The sequence below is a fragment of the Balaenoptera physalus genome, assembly GCF_965194825.1.
Source record: "Balaenoptera physalus genome assembly, chromosome: 10".
Lineage (NCBI taxonomy): Eukaryota > Metazoa > Chordata > Mammalia > Artiodactyla > Balaenopteridae > Balaenoptera > Balaenoptera physalus.
Genome location: NC_138889.1, coordinates 107,810,420 through 107,830,767, shown reverse-complemented (window position 1 = coordinate 107,830,767; position 20,348 = coordinate 107,810,420). Strand labels below are relative to the sequence as shown.

At 59.5% G+C, this 20,348-nt stretch overlaps 2 protein-coding genes across 10 annotated transcripts; both read right to left on the bottom strand.

Moving 5' to 3' along the window:
• Window positions 1-69: 69 nt before the first annotated feature.
• Window positions 70-7,467, bottom strand: RAB1B (RAB1B, member RAS oncogene family). Of its 2 annotated transcripts, none has more exons than XM_082477082.1 (6): window positions 7,287-7,467; window positions 5,559-5,631; window positions 5,171-5,266; window positions 4,962-5,057; window positions 1,644-1,775; window positions 70-1,551 (listed from the first exon to the last, which is right to left on the bottom strand). In XM_082477082.1, the coding sequence occupies exons 1-6, from the start codon at window positions 7,298-7,300 to the stop codon at window positions 1,357-1,359; spliced, it is 606 nt and encodes a 201-aa protein (XP_082333208.1). In that variant the 5' UTR covers window positions 7,301-7,467; the 3' UTR covers window positions 70-1,356. The 2 variants fall into 2 exon arrangements, with proteins under 2 accessions (XP_082333208.1, XP_082333209.1); XM_082477083.1 differs by lacking the exon at window positions 7,287-7,467 and adding an exon at window positions 6,537-6,631.
• A 661-nt stretch (window positions 7,468-8,128) lies between these two features.
• Window positions 8,129-17,873, bottom strand: KLC2 (kinesin light chain 2). Of its 8 annotated transcripts, XM_082477048.1 has the most exons (16): window positions 17,750-17,872; window positions 16,642-16,916; window positions 14,055-14,285; window positions 13,844-13,913; window positions 12,964-13,186; window positions 12,223-12,310; window positions 12,029-12,130; window positions 11,758-11,931; window positions 11,552-11,651; window positions 10,851-10,900; window positions 10,676-10,743; window positions 10,134-10,242; window positions 9,873-10,031; window positions 9,672-9,796; window positions 9,405-9,462; window positions 8,129-9,101 (listed from the first exon to the last, which is right to left on the bottom strand). In XM_082477048.1, exons 2-16 carry the CDS (start codon window positions 16,867-16,869, stop codon window positions 9,018-9,020), a joined length of 1,869 nt encoding a protein of 622 aa, XP_082333174.1. In that variant the 5' UTR covers window positions 16,870-16,916; window positions 17,750-17,872; the 3' UTR covers window positions 8,129-9,017. The 8 variants fall into 8 exon arrangements, with proteins under 8 accessions (XP_082333174.1, XP_082333172.1, XP_082333173.1 ...); XM_082477046.1 differs by lacking the exon at window positions 8,129-9,101 and having other exon boundaries at window positions 9,150-9,462; window positions 17,750-17,873; XM_082477047.1 differs by lacking the exon at window positions 8,129-9,101 and having other exon boundaries at window positions 9,150-9,462; window positions 16,642-16,880; window positions 17,750-17,839.
• Window positions 17,874-20,348: the final 2,475 nt, after the last annotated feature.

Below are 20,348 nucleotides of genomic sequence, written 5' to 3'. Positions count from 1 at the left end.
CAGGGCTCCAGTTCCTTCCCCGTCACCCAAAGGCAGCTCCCACCACAGACCACACTCAGCCACCACAACTTCCTTGCAAAAACCCTCGGCTCCCCCGAGGGCCAGTGGAAATTTATTTATTTATTTTTTGTCCTTTCCGTCTTTCCCCAAGTGGCTTTTCCTTGCAAAATGCCTGACATGACACCAGAGGGGAACCTGGGAGTTGGGAGGGCACCCCAAGGGGCAGCCCAGGGACTTAAATACAAGCTGGAGGGGAGGGCACAGGTGGGACAGGCAAGAGACAGCACAAGGGACAAGGGACATGGCTTCTCAGGTAGAGATCAAAGGTTTGTTTTTCTGCAGGAAGAAGCTGTGTCAGAGGCAGGGGGCTAGCATCCTGGGTGGGAGGGAGTTAAGTGGAGAGGCCCCCCCCACCCTGGGTTGCACCCACATTCCCAGAGAAGTAGCGACAGGGGATGAGGATCCGCCCTCATAGGCTCCAAGGGACGGAAGGGGGAGAATAAGCCAGATGTGCTGCCTCAGGGCAAGGGAGGAGGTGCTGGCAGAGTGAGGGTTAAGGCTGGTGCCCAGCCTCTGGCACGGTGGGCCTTCCGCCTCCGCCTGCCTTGGGGACAAAGGGGCACGGTGGGCGGGCAGCACACGGGCCTGGCTCTGGCAGGGCAGGGAGTGGCAGGAGCAGGCTCCCTCTGGGCTCAAGACACAGGCCCAGCGCGGCTGCCCACCCACCTGCCCTAGATGTGCTCAGACCCCACCGCAGCTGGACGGCTCGAGCTGTGAGTGTGTGTGTCAGGGTGTGGAGGCAGGGAGGAGAGGAAAGTGGGCTGCTGGGCCCCTGTGGCCCCATGCCCGTCCTGAGGTCCAGCCCAGGGCCCTGCATTCCAGGGCCCTGGATCCCCTGGTCCCATTCCTGGCCCCAGGTGCTGACTGCAGCCAGGGGCAGTAGAGGCCAGGGAGGCCCTCGGCTCCTGGGGAAGGGGGGTGCGCAGAGGAGGGGAGGAAGAAGAGTAAGGAGAGAAACCCACTGCAGCATACACGGGGGGCAGGGGGAGGGAGACAGACAGAGGAGAGCCCTCATCCCAAAGGTGTGCGGTGGGGTATCTTTTAAAGTCACCCAGAGGCAGCAGCAGAGCAAGCCCGCACCCTCACCCCAGCCAAAGGTCCTGGGTGTCCTCCCTTGGGGGCCCTGACAGAACCGGGGCTCAGGGCGGCAGGCAGACAGGCCAGAGGGAGATGGGGAGCCCAGGACACCCCAAAGCCACAGATTCAAATGCCCCGGGAGAGGGAAGTACCTCCTGCCCCCTCCAGGGGCATCATCTGGAGAAGGTGCCACCTCCGGTCCCACCCCACGAGCCCCTCCTAGCAACAGCCGCCACCAGCCTGCTTCACGGGGGTGCTGTCAATCTTGAGGTTGGGCCGCTCACCCCCTGAGGCTGCCCCAGGCCCCATCCGTTTTTTGATCTCAGCAGCCATGGTCATGAACGCCTGCTCGACATTGGTAGCGTTCTTGGCACTCGTCTCCAGGAAGGGGATGCCCAGGGAATCTGCAAACTCCTGATAAGGGGAGAGGAGGAAAGAGAAGGGGAGAGGAGGTGAGGGGCAGCAGGCCCCAGCCCACCCGGGCGGCCTGGCCCAGGCCTGCTCACCTTGGCTGTGGTGTTATCCACCACCTTCTTGGTGGTGAGGTCGCTCTTGTTGCCCACCAGGAGCTTATTGACATTCTCGCTGGCATAGCGGTCGATCTCCTGTAGCCACTGCTTCACATTGGCATAGGATTCCTAGAGGGACCAGATCAAAAGTTACTTTGCTCCCACCTCCCACCCCTACGCCAGGCCTGGAGAACAGGGGTTTTGAGGGGAAGATGGTTGTCCTGGGCTCCTGAGAAAGGCAGGCGCCCTGGGCTCAGGGACCCAGAGGAAGCTCCTCCAGGCTTAGCGCTCCTTCCTGCCCTCCTCTGTCTGAGACCCCAAGAGCCAGGCCCAGCAGAGCCCCGGCTGTCTACCAACAGCCCCGACACCTCAACAGCTTAGACCAAGGGCCAGCCAGCTCTGCTTCCTGCAGCTGCTCGTGTTTCCCCAAGACACAGAAAAGGCCTAACCACGTGGAGGGAGCAAACGGCATCAGGAGAGAGGCCAGAGGGAAGACAGAGACAAAGGATAACAGGTTAGCAAGAATTACAAAGTCCCCACAGTGGCCTTAAAATCCCTTTAAGGTTTGAAACCTTGGAGCCCAGTGGTAGGTGGAGGATCCTCGCAGAGGAGACCCTGGCCGACGGGGGAGACAGGTATCCTGGGAACAGGGCCTGACATTCGTCCTACTTCTGGCACCGACAGCCTCCACGCTCGGCCTGGCTCTCCCGGCGGCCTGCTGCGCCCCACCCCCCCCACGCCTGGCACGCCGACAAAGGACAGAACTTTTAGGAATATGCTTGAGCTAGAGCCGCTTTCCCTTCTTAGGAGCCAGAGGTCTGGTGATATCACACTGGGTTCCAACGTACACCTCCTGCCATGTCCCAGGCGGGGCCCTGTGCTGGACACTGGGTTCAAATAATGGAATCACGCCTGGGCCCTGCCCTAAAGCACTCAGGGGACAATGGAGGACTAGACTAGGGCACACACAATGGCAAGACAGGGCGACCAAGCGCTGCAGGGACAGAAGGCAGGAGCTGGTGGAGCTCCAGGATCACCTCTGCCTGGGGAGATTACAGCCGACCTACAACTGCAGGGACGAACTACCCCCATGTAGGTGCCAGTGGAGGGACGGGGAGAGGCGCAAGGGGAGGAGAAGACACACGCCGGGTCACAGGATGGGATGGGAGGGGCGTGCTGTCTTTGGGGAGGGGGAAAAGCTAAAAGCTGCTGGGACACAGGCCCTGAGCAGGGAAGGAGAGGAAGAGGAAGCAGGCCCAAGCAGGGAGGGTCTTAGCCTGGCCCAGTCTTAGACAACCAGGAGCCAGCAGAGGTTTCCTTCGGAAGGGAGCAGCAGCAGCACACCTGTGTTCCGGGAGGAGAGTCCTGGCAGGAGTGCAGAGGCCAGATCAGACCGGCAAGGAGGTGGACACCAGCTGGGAGATGGCTGGAATAATCCAGGGAAGAAAAGATGTGCCCTGAGCCAGGGAACGAGGCAGGGAAGAGCACAGGATCTAGAGTCAGACCAGCCTGGGTTAAGCCCCACCTCTGCCACTTACTGTATGGTCCTAGATATGTCACTTGGCTTCTCGGAACCTCAGTCTCCTCACTTCTATAAAACAGTACCTCCTGGTGGGGCTGCTGTGAGTATGGGATAATGAATGCAGGCTTGTCTCATAACAAGTGCTTAATTAGCAAGAGCTGCCATTATCCTCATCACTGCTATTATTACGAGGGGACGGATCTGGGAGAGATGATGGGGGAGAACAGAGGGGCCCAGGGACTGACAGGATGGGGGAGGGAAGAGTTTTCTGGTCAGGCCAACAGGGACTCTGTTATAAAGATGAGGATGCAGAAGCCAGTTCAGGAAGAGATGGGGAGACCAGCACCAGACAAGCTGAGTTCTGCAGATGGTCTGGAGCTCTGCAGATGGCCTAAAGGCGGTCAAGAGGCAGGAAAGGATGTGCTGGGAAGCAAAGAACCCTGGGTTCAAAATACGGGCTTTGCCTTTCCTGACTGTGAAGCCATGGGCAGGTAACTCAACATACGTCTAAGTGTGTTTCCTCATCTGGAAAAGAGGGACGCCACCATTCAGTTCACTGGGTTATACTGTGAACATGAGAATTAACACAGACATAAAGTGCCAGCAGAACGCAGGACATAGGAGGAGATCCACAGTGATAGCTCTTTAGTTGTAGAAATCACAAAACAAGAAGCCAAACCACAAGGTGGCCAGAATTGTGCAGGGAGAGTCAGGAGGAGGCTTGGGGCAATCAAGAAGCACAGAATCTGGGGCTGTAGCGGGGCAGGATACGACGGACCAGTAAGAAGTCACTGAAAAGAGAATCTGCTGCAGCAGGAGGTGGCAGACCTTGAGACAGTAACTTTTTCAAAGAGCGAGAAGAGAACAGAGTTAAAAGCCATGAGAGATCAATCATGGCAAAAACTGAAATGAAGTCACAAGTTTTGGCGGTTAGAGGTCCTTGGTGACCTCCGTCTGAGTGGAGCAAAGTTCACCCACCGCTTGTTGTCTAGGAGGCATCACGAGTCCCTGGTGAGCTGAAGAGCCCAGCTGCCCCTCAGAGTGGGGACTCCTCCTGGCCTGGGGCTGACACAAGTATCTCCATGTCCCCAGGGTCTGACCCCCATGAAGCAACAAAGTTTAAAAAAAAACAAAGCGGGTAGAATCAGTAGGCCTGGGCTTTCTGTCTCCGCCACTTAACTGGCTGCAGGGCCTAAGAAAGTCTTACCACCCCGACCCATTTCTTCATCTGTAAAATGGGAATATAACACACACCTCTTTGGAGTGTTACGAGCATCAAAGGGATGTGACAGAACCTGTGAACCGTAACGCGTGACAGGACTGTTTCCCGCTGTTAACATCACCGCTGATGCCGATGACACAAGACTCACGCTGCCACAGCAGACACAGGCCTCCCAGAACTCTGCTCACACTGGGCCCAGAGTGCAGGGCTCCCTCACTTCCTTGCGTAAGGCCCTCCAATCGCTTCTCCACAGTGTCTTTACCCAGGAGGCCACGGGCGCAGCACAGCAAGCAGTCAGCTGACTGAACCCCCCACAAAACACAGGTGCCTGGAAGGTCTAGAGTAAGGTGGCAAGTCGGACAGGGAGGTGAGGCCTGGTTCTGCCAAGGCCCTGCAGCGGGGCCTGGGGAGGACCCAGGTCTGCAGCTATTTCCCCCCCTGTGAAATGAGTCCGAAAACAGTCTCCTTGCCGGGCAGCATGAGAAAGAGAGGACAGGAACAGTAAAAAGCAGCAAAAGCCAAAGACCTGAGGCCGAGGAGGCAAAGTGGGGGATGGTGAGCCCGGGAGTACCTGGTCGGTGACGTCGTACACCACGATGATGCCGTGAGCCCCCCGGTAGTAGCTGGAAGTGATGGTCCGGAACCGTTCCTGACCAGCTGTGTCCCACTACAAGACAGCAGGAGAGACGGGCAGGTCAGCCCTGGGCTCCGTGCCCAGGGCCCCTCCCCTCCCAAGGGAGATGTCTCTGCACCAGGGATTCTGCGAGGAGCAACACTCACGATCTGAAGTTTGATGGTTTTGCCATCCAGCTCGATGGTTCGGATCTTGAAGTCCACCCCGATGGTGCTGATGTAGCTCTCCGTGTATGTGTCATCCTGAAAGATCAGGGACCAGGGAAATGGCCTGAGTGAACAGGTCTGAGGCCCATCTGGAAAACCTCCCTCCAGTGTCGTGCCCCAGCTGAGCTCCTAACTGCTGAGCCCCAGTTCTCAGCACCCCAACTTGCCAGCCCTATGCCCTTGTTCAGTCAGATACGTTGCTGGCAAGTCCTGCAACTGCATCCTTGGTCTCCCAGGTCTTGCAACCACTATTCTCTGGGTTGCCCCCCTCTCCCTCCGGCCACCAGCCAGGACCCCAGATGGATGGTATAGGAAACTTCTTACTTACAGCAAACCGCAGGAGCAGGCAGGACTTGCCCACGCCCGAGTCACCAATCAAAAGCAGCTTAAATAGGTAGTCACTGGAGAGAAAGGATGGGAAGGTGTGAAGGAAGGCAGGGAGCCCACCTGCCGTCATCCTGGAGTCAAAACTACAGCGTTCTCCCACACTGTGAGGTGTGCCTTGGATTAGAGTATTAAAGCACTCACAAGATCCTCCCACAAGTCCTGGGATGGGGAGGGTTGACCACTCCCCATAACACAGCTGGCCCAAAGGGGTGCATCTGAATTCCCACTTTACAGAGAAGGAAATGAGGCCACAGGGAGGGACGTGACTTGCCAAGGATCACATGAGTTAGGTGACAGAGCTGGGTATCCTACCCTGATTCCTGATAGACTCCATGGTTTCGGGTCCAGTAGGGGTTATTTAGGGAAACCCTCCTACACTGCCGTGTGCCGTACCTGACTTGGCAGGGGAGGCCCCAGAAGTGGAAGCCAGGGCCCAGCCTAGAACTTAACTGAATACCTATATAAAGAACCTGGTATGAAGTCTCCAGAAAGAGACGGTCAACAAGCGGCAATGATAATAGCAGTTAAAACTTATCCAGTTCCTACTTGTGCCTGGCCTTGTGCTAAGCACTTCAAATGCATCATCTCATTCAAGCCTCACAACAGTCCAATGAAGTGAGTGCTGGTTATTCCCAACTAATGAAGAAACCAGAGACCAGAGAAGGGAAGTGACTTGCCCTAAGTTACACAGCTGTTAACTTTAATACTGGAAACCAGGTTCAGACTCCAAAGTCTCTGTGAAAGCCTGTTGGTTCCCTTCTCTGTTACCCCTTATAATCCAGCTCAGAGCTTCACCCTTCCCCAAGGATATCTGAAGCCAGGATCTGGAGGAGAAAAAGGAAGTGGCAAAAGAGGAAGAAAACTGACACTAAGGGAAAACTGTCGATGAGAAGTCGGGGCAGAGATGTGGGCCACCTACCCGTAGGGGGAGTGACCAAGAAGTGAGGAAAGTCTGAGGAACAAAGAATCCCACTGGAAGGGAGAAAGCAAATGCCACATTCATCTAAACTTCTTCGGCAGGGTGACGGCGAAGGGAAGGGGTGTGACGGCGGCGCCGGGGGCTTGCGCAAAGGTGAGGGGAGGGCGGGAGGGGACCAGCCTCTGGGAGCGGCAGGGCACTTTGATCCAGGTAAAGGGCAAAGCGGCAGCCCCGGAGGGGAGAACCTGCGGAAAAGCTACCCAGCGGGCCAGCCCCCAGGAACCGGATTCCGGGAGGACTGGAGAGCAGAATGTACAACCCGACCTAAAGGGCCCGAATCTGGACCGAGACCAGAAACTCTGGGGATGGGCTCCACAATGCCAGGACCGTCGTCAGCACCCAGACCGCTACTCTCAGGCAGCAGGTGGGGAAACTGAGGCCTGGAAAGACCGGGGCTGCGGGGTCACCTGACCGACAAGGCCTGCTAGTGCCGGTGCCTCGGGATCCAAGTGGTGCCCCTCGGGGTCGCAGTCTCCGGGCCCGGGTGCAAGAACTCGGGGCGTCGAGCTGGGGTTCTGGGGCCCCCGGGGGAGGGGCAGAACCCGGATGTGAGGGGGGAGGTCAGCGGAAGAGGGACCCGGATGTGGGGGCGCCGCGCAGTCCTGACCCGGGCCGGACAACCCCGGTAAGCGTACAGCCCCGTACTCGGGATCGAGGCTGCGCCGGACGGCGCGGGCGGGGCGCACTCACTATTCGGGGTTCATGGCGGCAGCGGCGGCCCGCTCGGTCGCTCCCAGTCGGCTCTGCTCCGCCTCCCGTTCCAAGATGGTGGCCGCTCCGCCCCAGAGGCCCCGCCCGCGACGCGCAGGCGCAAATACTTCGGACTGGGACCTCGCCGCGTGGCTCCTCGGAACTTGTAGTCTCCTTACATTGTGCAACTCACCCCGCCCCCCGCTGCGCAGGCTTAATCCTAGCCCAGGCCCCACCATCGCCGCGCGTTGCCTTCTGGAGCTTGTAGTTCACTCCCTAGAAGTACCTGGGCTGGAGGACCGCGCTCGGGAGCCTGACAGCGTCCCGGCGTTGGATCCTCAATTTAGTGCTGTCGTTGACACGTTTCACGTCTGTCTGACAGAGGCATTCATCTTTACACTCCCCGCAGCGTTAGTAAAAGTTCATTTATCCAGGGTTCTTCGTGTACTGGCGCTCCTAACTCCCAGCAGCAACCCCAGGAAGAAGGTGTCACCCACATTTTATAGATGAAAAAATCGAGACTCGGTAACTCGCTCAAGGTCAAACAGCTTGGTAAGGGGCAAAGCTCGATCAAAGCCCGTGGTCTCCAGAATCTCAGAGATGAAGGTTGTTAGAAAAAAATCCTGAATCTGTGGGGCTCCCGAACAACTCCGGGATAGGAGAAGCCTATCTGGGTTGCAGCTGAGCGGGACCAGACGTTAGCGAGCCACACACACACACATACACACACACACACACACACACACACACACACTCACTCGCAGCTTCTCCTGACCCCACCCCCAATGTAGAGACGTAGAGACGCTAGGAGCCCTCGGGCTCCGCCCCAAAACAAGCCCAGCTCAGAGTCAAACCGTCTTTATTTCTACAGCAACATTTGAAAATAGAGAGCGACCGCCTCACCCCGCAACTGGGGCAGCCCCTCCTGCCACAGGGGTCCATCACTGCCCCTAGCAAGAAGCTGCAGGCGTAGGAGGAGGCGTGGCAGGATGGCTCTACGGGCGGTGCCCGGGGCGGGGTCAGGCCGAGCCTGGGCGGGCCGGGCGGCAGGGGCAGTGCATAAGACCGGGCTGCAGGGCAGAGCCCGGCGGTGAGAGGACGGACAGGGGGTGGGCTCTCCGTCCTGGGACACGGGGCAGGGCGCACCATTCAGAGGCCGGGAGGAACGCGAGAATGCCCAGGGAACCCTTTGGGGAGGCACCGCCCCTGAGATGTGGAGCCTGGGAGATACCACCGCGCGGAATGGGGGTGATTAAGGCCTGGGCGGTACCACTAGAGAAGGGTGGGGTGAGGGGAGGCCGGATAGTACCAAGGACTGAGGGGAGGAGTGCGGCCAATAACTTATTTCTCTATATACAGAAGCAACGGCCGGGGGAGGGCAGGGTGCTGAAGGGACGGCGGGTGCTTAGTGTTCTTGGATTTGGGGTCTGCGGAGGGGGGGCCACTGAGCCTCTCTCTACCTTTGGAGACCCCGGCCAGCCCCTCCGCTGGCCCTGAACCTAGGGAAGAGGGGGCCCTGCTGGAAGGAATAAATAAGGGGTAGAGCTGGAGTGGTCAGGCCCAGCCTCCAGGGCTCAGGCTGAGATGACAAGGGAGGAGGTTACCCTGAGATTGAACAGAAAAGACAGGGGTCCTTGGGAGAGACAGGAGGGGAAGCAGCAGGCCCATGCGCAGGGCTGGGGTGGGGATGGTGCCGGGTGGAGGCTCTGGCGACCGGCTGCCCCTTCAGGATTAGCCCACAAGGGAGCTTCGTCGGGAGAGGTCCATGGAGCTGGAGCTGAGGGTGCGGCTATCAGAGAGGCCTGTGCCTCCAGGCTGTGGGCAGAGGGGCGGGTGGCTCAGCCTCGTGCTGCCGCCAGTTCGCGCTTCCCTGGCCCCGAGGGGCCTGACACTCCCACCCACCTCCACAGTTACTGTGCTGCCACTGGCCGCTCACAGGCAGGAGCTGAGTTTCCCTCATTTGTCTCCCCAGGGTCCAGCCCAAAGCCAGGCCTGGGATGGAGACAGGAAGTGTGGCTGGATGAACGGACATGCTTGAGAAGCTCGGCAAGTACATAGGACACGCAGGCCTGGGGCCGGGGCCTCAGCTGCCCAGTGCCGACAACTACCCACCCGTACCTGGACTGGCTCTTCCACACTCTTGTTGAGGAAGTTGAGGGAACTGGCCCGCTTCATCCTGAGGGGAAAGGGCGGTCAGGATTTGCCCACGGTGGAACTGGGGGAGGACGGGGGAAGGGGTGAGCTTGGGGCAGGGGAGGGAGGCTGATGGGGAGGGAGGCGGAAGGGGAGGGAGATTGGTGGTGGGTGGAGCTTGAGCGAGACAGGGACTTCACCCTGGGTCTGAAGTGCAGCTGGGGTTGGTAGGTTGTGGGGTGAGAGGCTCACCTGGGGTTCGGGGGCTCCTGGGGGCCACCACCCTGCAGCTTCTTCACCAGCATCTCACTGCTGCGCCTCAGGGCATCTCGGAGCTTCCCGAAGGAGCCGCTGCGCCGCAACGAGCCGCTGCCGTCCTGTGGGGCGGACGGGGTCGTCTCTGCGCCATGCCAGCTACACAGCCCCCTGGCCCAGTCCAGCCCCTAGACTCACCCCGCTCCACTCGGCCGCAGGCCCTCCCTCCTCGAGGTCGGACTCAGACCGAGCCCCGGCACCCGCAGGCACGTCTCGGCTGCCACGGCGGTCTCCGCGCCCACCGCTGCCGTCTTTCAGCAGCTCCACCACCTTGGTCTGGCTTGCGGGGTCCAGGCCCTGAGGGAGGGCGGGCGCATCAGGCGGAGCAACGGGCCCTGCCTGGATCACACACAGGGCCACGCAGGTCCCTGCCCACACCCCTGGTGCCTGTCGCCCTACCTGCTTGCGGCTGCGGCTGGCGCAGTCCTCCAGCGTGTGCGCGGCTTCTAGCTTGCCCTGGCGCCGGTACAGGGCGCCCAAGCTGCGCAGCGTGGTGTTGACCGTGGGGCTGCGGACGGGAGAGCGGGACGGTCTCCAACTCCCTGCTCCCCAGGAGCCAGGGCCCATCCCGACACCCAGCCCACGCTGGCCCTGAGGAACCATCCAGCCGACCAAAATCGAGCCTTTCCTGTGTGTCAGGCCCTGTGCCAGGTCCGCCTGGATTCCCGTTTTGGGGAATCACCTGAGGGCCCTAGGTGGGACGTTGCCACCAGGACTAAAAGCTGGGAAACCCAGGAGTGAGATAATCAGGCTGTCCTGGGACAGAAAGCCTTCTTGTGACAGGTGGCCTGTGACCTGGGCCTTGAAAGACGAGCTGACGGAGAAGAGGTGTGTATTCGGGGCTGAGCAGTGTGGAGGGTGGAGCCTGGCCCCGGCCCCCCGCCCAGGATGCCGCCTCCCGGTGCTCTGCCAGCCCAGCAGTCCCGCCCCACTGTCCTCACCTGTCTACTTTACAGGCCTTGTACCAGCTGCCATATTCCCCATAGGGGGTGCTGTCCCGGCGCTTATCCTGGGGGAGAGAGAAGCGGAAGGTGGGAGGAGGCCCTCCCCTCTACACACCCCCGGCCTCATCCTCCCGCCACAGGCGCCTGCCCGGGCTCTGCCCCACAGAGCTACCTTGCTCTCCTCCCGCTCCTCTGCGTGCATCCAGATGGGCTTGTTGTCCCCTGGAGGGAGAGACGGGGCTGTCACCAGCCTCTCACGTGGGCCTCTCCTGGTTGGGCTGGACACATGACTGGGGTCTCGGGGGAAGTCAGGGCTACTCAAGAAGGACCAGGGTTGGGCTTCGTTGAATGAATGAATGGACAAGAAACAGACCCAAAACACGACTGACGCTCCTCTGGAACAGAGATGCCTGTGGCACAGGCCTGTGCTTGAGGGGCTCGTGACTGGGGGTTGGGGGGAGCACACCCTTACAAACCTCAGGCCCACGGCGCGAGACGACGCTAGGCCTGAATGTTGGGCCGGGCTGAGGGGTCGCAGAGCAGGAAGTGACTGACCGTGAGGGACCAGAAGGTGGCTTCCCAGAGTGGGAGACATCTGGGCTGGGCCTTCACGGTGAGCGTGAGTTGCCCAGTGGAGAAAGGGGAAGAGGCTCTGGGCCGAGGGCACAGGTATGCAAAGGGAGGGCATTGCACGGGTACAACCTCCCAGGGGGCTGTGTGAGTTGGGTGTGTGTGCTCACGTGTGCACACAAGTGGCTGCGGACCAGCCAGACCCTAGGCGTGAGGCCTGTCCGGCTGAGGTATTCGTCCTAGATGCTGACGGCTGGGTGGGCCTGTGCCGGGTGAGCTGGGGCACCCGGCAGCCATGCTCACCGCTGACAGAGCCGAACTCCCTCTCGTGAGCGCGGGTGAGGATCTCCTTGTACAGGGTCTCTGCATCCTGGTACTTGCCCTGTTTCAGGTAGCAGGAGGCCTGGAGGGGCAGGGCCCAGAGGGTGAGCAGGATGCAAGGAGTGGAGCCTTTTCCTCTCCTCCCTCCCCTCTCCCCCTTCCCCCAGCCCCCCTCCAGCCCAGGACACCAGGTTGTTCTTGGTCTTGGCCACGTTGGGGTCGTCAGGCCCAAGGCACATGGCGTAGATCTCCAGTGCCCGCCGGTAGTAGTATTCCACCTCCTCGGCTTTGCCCTGGTTCTGGCACAGCAGGGCCAGGTTGCTCAGCTGCTTGGCCACATCTGGATGAAGCTTGCCCAGAACCTGGGACAGGAGCAGGAGCCAGTGGCTGGGCTTGGGGCCGGCCTACGTCCCCCGTCTGCCCAGCCCACCTGGCCTGCCCAGCCCTGCCTGCTCCCACCTTCTCCCGGATCTCCAGTGCCCGCTTGCAGAGGGGCTCAGCCTCCTTGTACTTGCCCCGCTTGCCATACAGGACCGCCAGGTTGTTCAGTGTCGCAGCCACCTAGCGGGTGGGAGAATGGAGGCTCCATGACCCGGGACCTGGGAGCTGCAGGGAGGAGGGGAAGCCCCCATCTCCCACCCAGCCTCACTCACAGCTGGGTGGTCCTTGCCCAGTGTCTTCTCGCGGATGGCCAGGGCATCATTGAGCAGGTGGGCAGCCTCCTTGTACTTGTTTTGGTCCCTGGGGGCAGGTGGGAGCACGATGAGGGTTATTCTCCAGCCCAAGGCCCTCCTCCTAGTGGCCCAAGATCCCTGTGGTCACTCGTCCCATACTTACTAATGAGTGAGCATGATGGGGTGTGACCCAGAGCATGGGGAGACGTGGTCAGCCCCTGCTCTCTGGCTTGGGGGGCTTTGTGCAGGAAGGGCGTGCAGTGCTGGGGTACAAGCCAGACTCCCCCAGATCCCACCCTCACTGCCCCATGCCCAGTGCACCTTGTCCTCTGTTCCCCAGGGCCTCTGCTCATGGTGTCCTTTCTGCCAAGGAGACCTTCTCCGACCCTCTTGTGCTCTGGGCAAACTCAACTTTCACCAAAGGCCCTCCTCAAGCCTTGGTGCCTGGAGGAGGTGTGCCCCCGGCGTCCTCGTGTGCCATCCCCTCCCTGGATATGTCCAAGCCTTTGTCCACCACTAGACTGAGGCATATTCATGTCTGTAGCTCAGGCACCCTGTGGGCTTGGCCCTCTCCAGGGACAAGATCCTTCTTTCTCTGTCACCCAACTGCTTGGTGGAACCCGAGTCCTGGCCCACTGCAGGCACTGAGGATTTGTGGCCAGGGCTGGAGCCTTCAGGAAGAATGCTCCCATGGGTGACCGAGGCCGGGGGAGCCCTCACCGATAGACCAGCGCCAGGATGTTCAGCATGGTGGCCACGTCAGGGTGGTCGTGGCCTGACGTCTTCTCCAGGTCCTCGAGGGCCTGCTTGCAGAGTGGCACGGCCACCTCATAGCGGCCCTGAGAGGCGTACTGGATCACCAGATTGTGCAGGGTGCGGAGCCGTGCTGGGATTTCATAGCCCCCGTGCTGGGCAGCCACATCTCCTCCTCCAGGGCCGGGGGCTGCAAAGCCAAGGGTGGGAGGTCAGATGTACCAAGTGCCCCCTGAGCTGGGCCGGCACATGCCAGCCATACCTTTGACCGACGTCACACGTGGCCCTGGGCAAGTCACCATTCGTTCTCAGTTTCCCCATCTGTAGAGTGGGTCTAGTCACCCCACAAAAAGAGTGGGTAGAGTCCCAGCTCCAGTACTTCAAGCTGTGTGTCCCAGAGCAAGTCGCCTAACCCCTGAGCCTCAGCCTCCTCACGTGCAGAAGAGAGGCTCTGATACACAGGCCACCCGATCAGCAAGGCCAGTACTGGCCCGGGGCTCAGCACTGTGCATGCGTCCTCCTTTAACCCTCAGAGGAGGCTCAGAGAGGAAAGAAATTCTACCAGTGGTCACAGAGCAAATGGAGGCCGAGCAGGGCTCGCACCCAGGCCGGCCTGCTCGCAAGCTCTGAACTGTGATGCCTGCTCCTCACAGAACTTGGGAGATGAGAGAAGCAACATGTAAAACCTGCCTTTTAAGCTCTAATGCTCGGATGTTATCATCAGAAACGAGGCAGGAAAGAACACGGCAGCCACTCAGACCTTGTTTTCTGTGACCTCTGGGTCCCAAGGACCAGGAATTCACACAGCCTTCCTTTCCCGCCCCCAGAGCCAGCTGCCCCTCCGCACCTGGGCTCTGCTCCTCCTCACTGGGGAACAGGTCATCCAGAGAGTCTTTGGGGACGTCCCCCTTCTCCTCCTGGGGAGGAAGACGGGACGGGCGTCAGGGAAGGAGGCGGCCCAGGGGTCGGCGGGCTGGGTCGGAGCAGCGTCTGCCCCCCGCCGCCCCTCCCTGCTCCCAGGTGCCCCCGCCCCGCCCAGTGGCCGTGGTAGGGCTTACGCTGGCGGAGGTGTCCTCGTCCAGCTTGCGGATCTGGCTCATGAACAGCAAGTGCTGCTTCTCCTCCTCGAGCTGGGCCACGGCCTGCTCGCTGCGCTGCAGCTTCTGCTGCGTCCCTGCCAGCTCCTCCCGCAGCCACTGGTTCTCCTGCACCAGGCGCCGTACCTGAGCCCGCAGCTTCTGCTTCTCCGACTCTACAGCCCCCAGGTGGCTCGACAGCGCCAAGATCACCTGCGGCAGCCAGCCGGAACGGAGGTCAGAGCCCTGCTGACCCCCCAGCCTGGGCCCCAGAGAAGAGCCAGGCCCGGAGGAGCTGCAGGGCTGAGGGCCCCGAAGTTCTCCTCTCATCAAGGGAGTTTTGCCCCAGGGCCCCAAACAGACCAACATAGCCTGAGACCTGAAACCAGTAGGCTTGGGGATTCCTAAGTCCTTCCTTCTGTGGTCAGGAGCCCTGGGCTCCCAGGCTGGCTGTGCTAGACTCTGAAATAGCCCATCCCATTTCCTGGGCCTCCAGCTAGTCCTCCACATCGATGGTCCAGTTCCCACCTTGTTGGGTTGTTTGGATCATGAAGAGCGCTAGCTGGGGTGCTGCCCTTTCCCCGAGCCGTCCACTCGTTTCCCGTCTCTCCTAGGAGTTGTACTCAAGCCCTGTAGCCAGAGCCACTATACCATACCGCTGCCCCTGGCCCAGGGCTAGCGCTTTCCCAAAGACCCTGATAGACGACTGAAGGGCTACCGAAAGACTCCATCCTGACTTCTGCCAAGGGGCCAGGGCAGCCCCTGTCCTCCTGCAGCTCCCAGGGAGGGAAGGGGGTGTGTGTCCTAAACCCCCAGTGTCTGGAAAACCACAGGGGCAGGTAAGGGGATCCAGAGGCCTCAGCCTCAGCCCCCATCCCTCTCCCCAAACTCCACGACTCCTTTCCTGAGCTTCCAGGCTCCTCCCGCCTTGGGGCCTTGCCTAGACTCTACCCTTTCTCCGTCCTTCATGGTCAGGGTCATTTCTGCAGTGAAGCCTCTTATGCCGTCAGCCCCCGGAAAGCACGGCACCTCCCCCACCTCCATGCCATCCTGTTGTCCATCTGTGCCTGTATACACTGGGAGGGGGCCCTGGTGTGTTCATCTCTGTACCTGGCAGTCAGCCGGCCGAGGAGTGAATGCCCGACACATTGCCCTCCCAGAGAGCCAGGCAGTCTGGGACCCCGTGCTTTCTAGTTGACTAGCAAACGCCTAAGTGACAGGTGTTTTCACAACCACTAGCTATTTTTAAAAAATATCCTAAACAGCCTGGAAGTATTTATGGCAGATGGCATGATCCCTATTTTAAAAACAAGGAAACCAAGGTGATACCACCTGCCCAGGATTCACAGAGCCAGGCAGTGTCTCAGCCAAGATCTGAGTGGGCCAAGACTCTCTGCCCGAGAGTCTAACTCCTTGTACATCCCAGCACCTCCTGGATAGCTCCGTCTGCATGTCATCCTGGCAGCCCCAACTTAAGAGGGCCCAAACAGAACTCCTGACCCATCCAGGCTCTCTCCTCCTCTTAATTTCCTCAAACCACAAACCTGGGACTCTCCCTGCCCCTCTCTGTCTCCTTTAGTCCATCCCCAGGCCCTACTGGACCTACTTCCAGAACGTCTAGGACTGACCCCCTTCTTACTACCCTCATGGCCCAACCCACCATTTCTCGTTGGAATTCTAGCAGTGGCTTCCTAACACCTACTACCTCCTTCCACCCTGACCCACAATCGTTCATTCTCCACCCCTCAGCCAGAGAGAGTTTTTAAAACCTAAGCCAGACTGTGTTGCTTTACTGCTTAAACCCTCCAAAGGCTTCCTGATTTCCTGAGAATAAAACCCAAACTAATAAGGCACAGCATGATCTGGTCCCCACCTTCTCCGCAGGTCTTTTCTGTCCCTCTCTTTCCTCACGAAGCTCCAGTTAGACAGGTCTCTCAGTTCTCCCTCCACAACAAGATCTTTTCCACTTCAGGACCTTTGTACATGCAACCTCTCACTTTCCTCCTTTCTCTGGAGGCTGGTTCATTCCTTCTCTCAGGTCTTGATTTAAATGTCATTTCCTCAGAAGTCTTGCTTGACCAATAGCTAAGGCTATCACAAGATCTTGTTATTTTCTTTGGAGAACTTATAATATTGAATAAATATATGTGTATTTCTGACTCTCTTCCTATTGGACTAGGACAGGGATCTCGTCTGTCTTGTTGGACCTGCAGCCCTGGCACCTAACACATTGCCAGGCACATAGTAGGCACTTGATAACTTACCTGTTAATACATGAATAGAAGAATGAATGGGGGGATCCTTAAGGATTTCCTCAGTTTTTTTAGGCCATGCAGTCTCTGCTACCTAGCAGAGAAGCCAGATGATCAGGCTCTCCTGGGGCCAGGCACGGCCGGGGTCTCCAGAGCCCATCCATTTCTTCAACAGATATTTACTGGGATCCTACCATGAGGCTCCAGGGGACAGATTTCTTCCTTCCCTTCTGATTCTGTTACTACATTGCCAGGATTCCTCTGGAAGGCTCCATCCCTCCCATGACCTCCCTCCTTAGCACCCCAGACCAGCCTACCTGGGCCTCCCCCAGCCCCAGCTCGATGGCCTCCAGGGAGCGGCGCAGGAGGACACAGCGCTCCTGTGAGCCGGGCTCTGCCTCACCAGCTTCATGAGCGACGAGGGGAGCGAGAAGGGCACGATGCTCCCCGCGCAGGGTCTCTAGCCCTTGGATAACGGCCTTGGTGCCCAGCACGATCTCATCCTGGCTCAGCTTCTCCTCCCGAGGAAGCACCATCGTGGCCATGGCCGTGCCGCCTGTGAAGGCGAGAGGGCGGGCAGGGGGTGCCGGGCCTGGGGCCACGCCGCCGTCCGCCCCGGATTAGGTAAACACCTAGGGTCCCCGGACGCCTGGGTCCCCGGGGTGCCCCGTCCCCCAGGCAGCAGCCCGCACCGTGCCCGCGCTCGGCCTACAGGGGGCGCGCCCGGCTCGTCTTGGCCCGGGAGACGCAATGCGGTGCGACCGGCGAGGCTGGACCCGGATTCGGCCCAGACCACTGGCTCAGGCCGGCTTAGGCGACCCAATCTCGGGGCTTCCCTGGAGACTCCCTAAGCCAGAGCAGGGCGCGCCAGAGGATGGACCTACGGGGATCTTGGGGGGTTCACTCCCGTGCGGAGACACCGTCCCCTCTGGGCGATCCGGCCCCAGCCCCCCTCGGGCAGCCCCCTTCCCAACAGGCAGGCCGAGCCACAGAGCCCCTCCTCCTGGGCAGCTTGACCCTGGGGAGACCCTCCCCCTAAGGAGCTGAGATCTCGGGTTCTTCGTCCCCCCCTCCCCCCAGGCCGCGCCCCATAGGCCAGTACGACATCCTGCGGACCCCTCCCCTGAAAAGGCCGAGCTCCCGCCCCCGGCCACCCAGGACTGCGCCCCCTCCCCGCGGGCTGGCCTGGCCCTCTCACAGGCCGCGCCCAAGACGACCCCTCCCCTAGGCCGACCCAGAGCCCCCCCCTCTCCCGGCCCGATCGGCCCCGCGTGGACCTGCGTCTCCCGCTCGGGCCCGCCTCCTGCTCCGGCTCCGGCTCCCGCCCCGCTTCACCCGGACCAGCAGCCGTGAGCAGGTCCCACCGCCTCCATCCCGCCGGCCTTCCCAGCAGTCCCTGCGCCGCCTTAAAGGTGAAGCCCGTACCTTGGCGGCGTCGGAGGGGGCTAAACACTCTTCTCGGCCCGCTGGCTGCCTTAAAGGAGCACGCCGGCTGGGCCCACTCCAGGCAAGGGGAAGGGATCCGGGGGCGTGGCCTTCGGGGATGGGGCGTGGTCATTGAGGCGCCGGGCGTGGGTTTGCCCGAAGCTTAGGTTCATAGTGGCCACCTCCCACTCTCCTGCGGCCTCGGATTCCTCCGCTGTAACCCGCCCCGAGGCCGCAGCGGTGTGGACAGCCTGGGGAGGATGTGCACCTGAACTTGCCCTGTACCGCTGCCAGAGAGGGCGGCAGAAGAAACTGGGGCCCAGGGAGAAGGCCCGGCCTCCTCAGAGTCCAGAACGAGACAGCTGACATTTACTGACATTTATTGAGGTAGTTGCCACTTTCTGAGCGCTTACTGTGTGCGGGGCGCTTGGATGCCTTAAGTGCGATGACACATTTAATGCTTGCAAAGGCCGGATAAAGCGGGCACTGCTATTATCCCAATCTCGCGGATCTGACCCCAGGCTCATTTGTCTCTAGAGAGTGGTTATGCCCCACCCAGATCCTTCGGAGCTGTCCTTATCCCAGTAGGGGATTCTAGGCATCTTAGGGCTGCTTCTTGGGAGGAAGGGACGGAGGCTTCCGGCTGTGAGGGAGAAAAGGATGGCAAGGGGCAGTTGGGCATCGGCCGAAACAGACTCGTGACCCTGTGGGTGAGCACCACTACAGATTCTGTGGGCCGGATGATCAGGACAAGGTGATGATGACGTCATCTCCTCCCAGAGCCCTTCCCTGATTCCCCACCCCCTATGTAGAGCAGCCCTCCAGCCCATTTCAAGCACACATTTAATTCTCTCTGTAGCATTTACTCCTTCTAACATTTTCCTTGTCAGTTTCTGTCTCCTCCCTAGAATGCAGGCCAAGATCTGCCTGTCTTGTTCGCTCTCAGAGTAGCTCTTGGCTACCACATAGCAGCACTCAGTAAATGCTGGTTTTTTTAAAAGGCAGAAGGGCGCACCTGTTGGCCCAGGTTTGGGTCTGGTGCTCTGCAGCCCTGGGTTGCTGGCTACCCTAGCTCTACCTACACTGCTTCTAGGTCGACATCCCAGTGGGTAACAGCAGGATAACCACCCTGAGAGACAAAACCTGCCAAGCAAGGCCTGGCAATGGTATCCAGGGGCCTGGGGCGTTCCTCATGAGTCAGGGTGTGTTCAGACTCAGACTGTACCCGGTTCAGTGTCCTGGTGGATGTGAGAATCCCCTCGGCATGATCTCTGACAGAGAGATGGTCCGGCCCCCCGCCAGCTCAAGTGTGTCCTGTGACAGGGAGCCCACTACATTCTGCTGTGAGATGGCTCTAAAAGTTAGCAAGCTTTTCCTTAGCCCCCAGAGGACCTGCCCACAGTGCCTGCGCACACCGAACTGAAGCTCTGGCCTCAGGAAGGACAGTCTGCTCCCTTTTGCCAATGCAGATATTTGGAGACAGTGATGGTGCCCCACACAGTGTTCCCCCTGCCTGGGCTGACAGTCTGGGTCCCTTCACCCACTCCTGTGCAGTTTCTGACCCTTCCCCCTCCCGATTTCTCTTTTCTGGGTGTGGCTTAGCTTGTCAGTCCGGACACTACTCCGAATGTGGTGCTCAGTCCAGGGCGCAGGGATCCAGACAGGGAGTGAACTGCACAGATCACAGAGGGATAGTCCCCCCCCTGAGGAGCACACCACCCGTCCACCGTGAAGCTGAAAGTCAGGTTGACTTTGACAGCCACGGTACGGTGTCTGCTCAGGGTAAGCTTGTCAGCTAAAACCCTAGATTGCGTGCATTCCACTTATATCCAGCCAGGTTCTTCTGCCCGATTCTGTGCTTCTGCCAGTGATATTTTCCCAGGGATTTTTTTTTTTTTTTTGGCTGCACCACACAGCACGTGGGCTCTTAGTTCCCCCACCAGGGATCAAACTGCACCCCCTGCATTGGAAGCTCGGAGTCTTAACCACTGGACAGCCAGAGAAGTCCCTCCCAGTGATTTTTTTTTTTTTTTAAAGATTCTGTGATTTTTTTTTTTAAGATTTATTTATTGATTGACTGATTGCTATGTTGGGTCTTCGTTTCTGTGCTAGGGCTTTCTCTAGTTGCGGCAAGCGGGGCCACTCTTCATTGCGGTGCGCGGGCCTCCCACTATCGCGGCCTCTCTTGTTGCAGAGCACAGGCTCCAGACGCGCAGGCTCAGTAGTTGTGGCTCACAGGCCCAGCTGCTGTGCGGCATGTGGGATCTTCCCAGACCAGGGCGCGAACCCATGTCCCCTGCACTAGCAGGCAGATTCTCAACCAATGCGCCACCAGGGAAGCCCCCTCCCAGTGATTTTTAAAGACAGTTGATATACATTCACATGATGCAACATTCAAAAGGCATCTACAAGTTCCAGTGAAATGTAGCTCTTTCTCACTGACCACTGTCCTCAGTCATGCAGCTGCCTTTCCCGGAAGCACCTGCTGTTACCAGTTTCTTGTGTCTGCGGATTACCTTGTTTGCCTCAGTCCAGAGCTTGTGTTTATCTTTGTCGGTTTCATCGGGTCAGTTTTCATCCAGGACCCTGCAGGTTGGAG

Excerpts from the sequence above, each read along its gene's own strand:
- RAB1B (XM_082477083.1), bottom strand. The coding sequence starts at position 6,616 with ATGTGGCATTTGCTTTCTCCCTTCCAGTGGGATTCTTTGTTCCTCAGA. Across the intron at positions 5,267-5,558 it reads GCCTGCTCCTGCGGTTTGCT|GATGACACATACACGGAGAG; the intron begins GTAAGTAAGAAG and ends CTGATCTTTCAG. Across the intron at positions 5,058-5,170 it reads AAACCATCAAACTTCAGATC|TGGGACACAGCTGGTCAGGA; the intron begins GTGAGTGTTGCT and ends GCTGTCTTGTAG.
- KLC2 (XM_082477046.1), bottom strand. The coding sequence starts at position 16,869 with ATGGCCACGATGGTGCTTCCTCGGGAGGAGAAGCTGAGCCAGGATGAG. Across the intron at positions 14,286-16,641 it reads TGGGGCTGGGGGAGGCCCAG|GTGATCTTGGCGCTGTCGAG; the intron begins GTAGGCTGGTCT and ends TGGCTGCCGCAG. Across the intron at positions 10,744-10,850 it reads AGGAGCGGGAGGAGAGCAAG|GATAAGCGCCGGGACAGCAC; the intron begins GTAGCTCTGTGG and ends TCTCTCCCCCAG.